Raw genomic sequence first — 7,030 nt, 5'->3', positions numbered from 1 at the left:
TCTGCCCGCGGGCGGCTGGGCTCGGGGGCGGAGAGACGGCGGGGCGTCCGGCCCGAGCGGCCCCGGGGCCCGAAGCCCCCCGCCGCGGGCCGGCCAGTTCGCGCCCCGCCGCGCCGCCACTTTTGTTCTCGGGTCGGGGAGCCGGGCCGCGGCGGGGCCGCAGTGCGCACGCGCGGGCGGGGCGGGGGCGGGGCGGGGCGGGGCGGGCGGCGGGCTCCGGCCCCGCCCCCCGCCGCCCCGGCCCGCTCCATCCGGGCACTGCCGAATTAGCATCGTGCCGAGGCACAACTTTGCCGAGGCCCTGCGAGATCCAGGCGCGCGCCGGAGGAAATATAGTCCCTGCCGGCCGGCGGCTCGCGCGGGCAGCGGCGGCGGCGGGGCGGGCGCGCGCGGGGCTGCGCGGGGCTCCCGGGCGCCTGGGGGCCATGCGCCGGCCAGCGCGGGGGGCCCGGGGACCCGGCGCAACTTGCCGGCCGGCCTGAGGAGTTGGAGCGGCCGCGAGCTCGGCGCCGCGGCGCCCGGCCGCCTTTCTTCCCCCTCGCCAGACTCGCCCCCCACCGGCTCCCTCCGGTTCGGCCTCGGGGGAGGGGGCTCGTGTGCGCCCCCCGCCGCGGACGCCCGGTCCGCCCCCGCCGGCTCCCGCCCCGGCGGAGTCGCGCAACTTCCCGGGAGCCGGGGCCAAAGTGAGCGCAAAGTGCTGCCCAAGTTGCCGGGATGGAGCTGCAGAGCCGGCCCGAGGCGCTCGCCGTGGAACTCGCGCGCCACCAGGTAGGCGGCCGGGGGCCCCGAGCCAGGAGTGGGGGGGCTTCAGGGCCCCGAGCCCGGCGTCCTCTTCCTCGTCGTCGCAGGGTCTCCACCGCTGAAGGTGCCCGGAGAGGGCTCCTCCTCCAGCCTGCCCCGGGGCCGGGGGGAGTTTTTACGAGCCCGGCCCCCCGCCCCCCGAGCTCCTCCTCCTCCTCCCTCCTCTCTCGCAATCTTGCACAGTTTGGGGGGTGGGGTCCGAACCCGGTGGGACCCGAGCCCCGCGACTTCTCTTTCTCCACGCAGGGTCTGCAGGACTGAGGGTGCCAGGAAGGGGCCCCTTCGAGAGCCTGCCCCGGGGTGTTTGTGTGGGAGCGTGGACCGACCCCACCCGGCCCTCACCCGGCCCCCACCGAGCCCCCACCCGGCCCCCACCGAGCCCCCACCCGGCCCCCAGCCCCGTGCAACCCGGCACAGTTTGCAAAAGTAGTTTTGGCGATTGTTGCTCGGGCTAGCGGCGGCGTGGCGGCCGGAGCCCGAGCGGAATTGCGGCGTGCGCGTGTGTGTGTGTTGGGGAGATTAGGACGCGACTTGAATATTTATGAGCTTTGCTCGACACGGACTCGCCGTGTTTACTTGGCTCTTTGTTCCTCCCCCCTCCCCCGGCACACAGTCACACTCACACTCACTCGCACACGCACCCCTGCCTGCAAACTTGCACGGCTCGGGGCGCGCCGCCGGGTGGCCGCGGCCCCCGCCCCGCCCCGCGAGCTGCCCCGATGAGGCGGCAGCCACAGGTAAGCGGCCCCGCGCGGCACTGCCCGGCCGCCGCGCGTGCAGGACGCGGCCCGGGGAACTTGGGGCGCTGCGGACAGCCCGGTCCGCGAGCTGTCGGGGGTGGGGGGGGGCTGCGGCCCGCGGGGCCCCGGGCGCACTCGACCCCCCGGGGTGGCCGGCCTGAGCCCGCTCCTCCGTGTTTCCGCAGAACGGCGACCTCAAGAAGCAGCTCCACGAAAGGCAACCGCGGATCGCCGCGCTCAGCGACAAACAAGTAAGCGAGCTGGAGCCTGCGCCCCCAAACTCCGCCCGCGGTGGGGAGGAGGGGTCGCCCGGCACTTTGGCAGCACCCTAAAAAGTGCCGGCCTCGGCGCCGCACGCTCAGACTCCCAAAGGAGTCTGTCTGCAGCCCTCAAAGTTACCCGCCCCCTCTTTTCTGGAAAGAAAGAGCCGGGCTCTTGGAGGCCGAGGGGGGGGGGGAGAGCAAGGCTCCGGCAGTGGCCGAAAGAGAGAAGCTGCACTCAAAAGGCGGCGAGCAGCCCGGCGTCCATTTTGAGTTGGTGGACATGTTTTTGGAATGTAGCAGTTTCTCCCGGCTGGGTGTCCCCCACTTCACGCCGCTGTGAGGGTAGGGGTGGCGGGGGTCGCTATTTCAGGCCTGGATACCAAACTCCTTGGAAGCGATTTCTGGATTCCATTGCAAACCTGATTTAAAGCGTCGTTCCTCCGGGCTCCCCCCTCCCCTCCACTTCTCCAGCATCACTTTTTATTCTCGGAACCTGACGCCAGCTCGCGGGGAACAAAAGAAAGGCGCCCCCAGGACCCCCCAGTTCTGCCCCAACTTTGGCCTCTGGCCTCCAGGCGTAGATTGGGACACCCGAGGAGCTCCTCGCGGCGTGGGGCACGGCCGCCGACCCCCCTCCCGGCCCCTCCGGGGAGGAAAAGTTGTCCATTGTGACTTAGTTGCGCTGAGCTCAGCGCTCGGGGTTTCAGCACCACGAACAGATGCCGCCGCCAGAGCGCGGCCGGCCGCGCGCCCCCGCCCCCTCCCTCCCCGCCGCTCGCGCCCCTCCCCCTCCGCTCCTCCCCCTCCTCACCCGGCTCCCCGCACACGCGCTCCCGCCCCTTCCCCGCGCCGCCCGGAGCCGAGAACTTTGAGCGGCGCAGCCAATGGCGCTCCCGGGGCTCCGAGGCTGGCGGGGGCGGGGGCGCCGGCGCCCCTCCCCGCGGCCCCTCCCCTCCGCGGGCCCGCCCCCGCCCCGCCGCACCCCCTGGCCATCGATCGCGCTTCCTTCGGAATGCCGGCCGCAGCCGTCAGCGCCAAACTTGGACAGCGTCGCCCCCGCCCCCTCCGCGGCCGCTGATGTGGCCCCCTCCGTCCTCTCCCAACTCCCGGCCGCCGATCCGATGGCCCCTCCCCGGAGGGGTTTTCGGTGGAGGGAGAGACGTGCACGAGACCGGCGGGGGTGGCGGCGACCGCGGAGCCGGAGAACTCGGAAGCCGGGTGTAAATTTCGAGTCTTTAAAGTTGAAAAGTGATGGGAGGGGGCGTGCGGAGAGGAGGGGGCCGGGGGCTGCGGACAGAAAGATGGCTGTCCCCGCGGGTCCGCGCCTGGTCGGGGGCGCCCGGCTGGACGGGAGGGTTGGGACGAATGCATTAACCCCTTTCTGTCGGTGCCGCGCCCCCCCACCCCGGCCGCGCGCGCCCGCCCGCCCGCCTGGCCCGCGCCCCCGTCCGGGCGTGGAAGCTTCCATTCCCGCCGGAGGGGGGTCCGGCGCGCGGCCCCGGCGAAGTCGGGGAGTTCGCGGGGGGAGGGGACCCAGGCCCGGCATTACCATTTTGATTGCTTTGATGCCATTTTTGGAGGGGGAGGGGTTGGAAGACCCTTCGCTGAGCACAAAGATGTTTAATCACTGTGCAGAATCAAATCAGATACTTTATTTATTTATTTTTTTAAGAAAAAAAAACCCATCATCAAATCCCGCACGGGGTGATAGCTGAGGGTTGCTAAGCCGTTTTTTCACTGGGTAAAACGGCAAGTTGTTGACTCTTCGGCTCTGAGTGGAAGATTTAAGAGAGAGAGGGAGGGGGGGAGAGGGAGAGGGAGAGAGAATCCAGTAATCCCGCAGCTTTTATGGCAACAATGTCTTTATGTGTGCTTCTGCATGGCAATAGTTTCACTATTTGGAGTGGCTTTTCAGAGCTTGGGTTTGATCATTTCGTCTGTATTGTAGCAACTGTTTCAAGGCTGTTTAAAATTTTATGATGATAGTAAATGAGTAGCTATTTATTATCTGTCATGCCGGAATTTAGATGAGGCTGAGGGAAACATTTGAAAATTCTGCTCGGAGGCTCCGGTGCAGCTTCGGGGAAGGAGCTGTCCGACTCCAGGCTGCCTTTGCCTTTAAATCTGAACTCGGGGAAGGAAAGATGCTTGCGAAAGGACTGCACCTCCATCTTTTTGTGTGTGTGAAGTGTGTGTTCAAAAAGAAAGGAAACAAGGAAAACTTTTGTTCTCTGGCCTTTTAAAAATGTTTCTTTTTTAAATGACTAAATATAACATCTGGTAAGCAGCCAGCATTGGGCCTGGCCATAGAAACTTGTGTTTGGAACTGTCTGTTTTTTTCCCCCTTTTCCCTTTGTGGCATTTTATATAACAAGGGCTCATAAAAGAGGGAGGGGAGGGGGCTGAGGCCGTGGTGCGGCATGCTAATAAAGCTGCCTGGTCTCTCCCCAGCTCCGAGGTGAAATCTTTCAGAGGTCACCTATGAAATGAGTTGGGTAGACTTAACATTTACTCGTCTCTCCCTCCTTGGGAGAGTTTGGTGGTGATTGGCAGCTCGGCTGAGGAAAGGTCCATGCACAAGCCCTTGGAGGTGATTCTGGGCTGCACCCAGGGTCTGGAAGAGGAGCAGCGGGGCTCTGCTTGGTGACTTCGGAAGCTTCCCCGGGAGAAGCCGAAATGTGGGAGCAGGTAGGGAAAGGCCAGTCTTTTCGAGTTTGTTTTTGACTCAACATAAAATGAAAGGTAGTGCTCATTTGTGGCTTCGCTCAGGAAGAAACTCAGACCATTTACACTTACGAAGACGTGTTTTTGTGCTGCTCCCGCCTGGAATGGCTGCAATGTGGGCTGTAAAGGTTAAGTTTCCATTAAAAGTGCACATGCGGGTGACGAGCGAGGTAGTAAAGGGAACCGAGGACCCCGTTACCCACATCTCCACATCTGTTAGAAACACAATAGCCGCTGAGTAATATGTTTTGGTGCCGGGCCATCAATTTCCCATTCATGCCCTTGACGCTGGAATTATTTCAGTGATTTCTAGAAACATGAACAAGTGTTTAAAGATGTTTATCAAGGACTCAGAAGTAAATAGGTTGGTTGTTGGTCAGAAGTAGAGAGATACAAATCCTGTATAACTCTCCAGTGTGTCTCCCACCATCGGTGGATGAGGGGATAACCAGGAAGCCAGCTTCCATAGAACCTTGCTGTTTGAAAACAGAGTTCATATTTTTTGCTTTAAAAAAAAAAAAAAAAAAAGGTGTGGGGAGTTGGTCAGAGCTGCATTAGTCCAGGCCGCCTTCCCAGGTGTGGCCGCGCCTGGCTGCCAAGGTTTTGAATTCCAGTGGAGGACGGACCCCTCGTCTTTAAGGAGATATGATGTGTGAAGACTCCATTAGTTGCTCCAGTGGTTTTACGCCATGAATTTGCAGCACACGCAGAGAGGCAGGAACATTTTTATCTAAATTGTCAAGCAACAAGCACTTCCATGTAAATAACAGACCCATCATAAGTACTGGGTTGGTTGGTTTTTTTTTTCCTTCCCTCTTTGGAGCTCTCAGCACGACATTTGGGTGCCACGTGTACCGGGCGTCTGCAGACCTCAACTTCATGAAGTTCAGCTTCACCAGACTGAGAAGAGCCCCATGTGTTAACTGCAGACTGCGCAGGTGTGGCCTTGTGAGAGAGGGACCCGCCCAGAGGTGAACTGGGGGCCTTTCGTACCTCTGGATCCATCGGTTTGATGGACTCTGGATTCTGAGGGGCTGTCCTTAAGTGCAGCAATAAAACTGTCTTCTTGAAAGGTATTATGTATGTGGCACGTACCCCGGGCGCTGAATCATGTCCTCACCATGATTCACTAGCCACGGTGGGCACCGGAGGGACTGCACCGGACAGAATTGCAGGCTGGGTTTTATTCCGAAAGCTCCCGATTGTTTGCAGTCCCTCGGTAAAAGGACAGAGCCGTTTTCCAAGAGTTTCTTCAAGTCCGTCCCTATCCAGGAGGGTAAATTTTCGGCTTCCTGACTTCGATTGGAAGTTGTCACACTTCTGATATAGCATCATCACATGCTAAAGAGAAAATGTCCCAAAGCTCCACATTCTGTCCCCTGTAGGGAAGAGTACCGACTAGGCTGGCAGCCTCCACCGGGCTTGGCTCACCACCACCCTTGCCCTCAGCAGCCCGTGTCCCTCCCACACTCACCGGAGCCCTGTTCCTAGAGTCCCTCTTCCGCTACCCCCTCCCCCCTCCACCACCCAGGTCCCTCCCCAATCATCTCTTAATTGGAAGATTACAATACATCCCCTATAAAAACCAATAAATAAATAAATAAATAAATAAATAACCAAACCGAAAAACAAATAAAAAAACCCACCACCAACAAAACCCAAAACAATTTATTGAAGTATAATGCACCTAGCGTATCACTCACCCGTTTAAGGTGCACAATTAAGTGTTTTGTGTTTTTTTTTTTTTTAAATATATTCCCAGAGATTTGCAGTTGTCATCACCATCAATTTTAGAACATTTTCATCTTTCAAAAAGAACGCTGTCACTGGCTGCCCACCCCCGCCCAGCCCTAAGCCGCCACTGATCTGCCTTCTTTCTCTAGAGAGTTGCCTATTTTTGGTGTTTCCTGTGAATGGAATCACACGACGTGCGGTGTGTACGACCAGCTTCTTTCCCTGAGCGTAGCGTTGTCCAGGCTCATCCGAGCCGTAGCAGGTAGAGGCCCTTCATTCCTTTTCGTGTCTGAATAATATTCCATCGTGCAGAGAGACCACAGTCTGCGTGGCCGTTTACCAGCTGATGGTGTTTGGGCCGTTTCCTTCCATGAATAACATACTGCATCTCCTCTTGCCCCTTCTGGTATGTTCTTGATCTGCACTCAGGGCATTACTCCCATCTCCCTCCTACACATGCAGCGCTGTCTCCGTGGTTGCTTTTCAGCAGCTTCTCCGGCACCGTGAGCATCTCCTTGCCTCTAGAGAGTGCTGGGTGTTGTTTCTCTTTTCCTATCTGCTCTGTGCTGGACTGTAAGCTCTGTGAAGGGTGGGGGCCCGTCTGCTCTCCTCTGACCCTGTATTCTCAAGGCAGTGCCTCGTAGGGATGGATTGCACATTTGCTGAGCGAGCGGAAGACCTTGTAACAAGACGGGCATGAGGATTAGTAGTGATTCACCGAATGGTCCTCACCGAATCCCCAGCCTGTAGTAGGCGTGCAATAAATGG

The 7,030-nt window shown here is 59.7% G+C and overlaps 1 protein-coding gene across 3 annotated transcripts in view; it reads left to right on the top strand.

The window, feature by feature from the left end:
- The first annotated feature begins 404 nt into the window (after positions 1-404).
- PHF21B (PHD finger protein 21B) overlaps positions 405-7,030 on the top strand; it is an 81,774-nt gene continuing 75,148 nt past the window's right edge. Inside the window, exons 1-2 of one of the 3 annotated variants that reach the window (XM_059187225.1) lie at positions 405-768; positions 1,727-1,792. In XM_059187225.1, the coding sequence (XP_059043208.1) occupies positions 715-768; positions 1,727-1,792 (120 nt within the window). In that variant the 5' untranslated portion in view covers positions 405-714. The other 2 variants (XM_059187227.1, XM_059187223.1) reach the window with 2 other exon arrangements.

Source organism: Mustela lutreola, chromosome 8 (assembly GCF_030435805.1).
Source record: "Mustela lutreola isolate mMusLut2 chromosome 8, mMusLut2.pri, whole genome shotgun sequence".
NCBI classification, from domain to species: Eukaryota; Metazoa; Chordata; class Mammalia; order Carnivora; family Mustelidae; genus Mustela; species Mustela lutreola.
The sequence above is the reverse complement of the archived record's forward strand: the minus strand, read 5'-3'. Positions and strand labels throughout refer to the sequence as shown.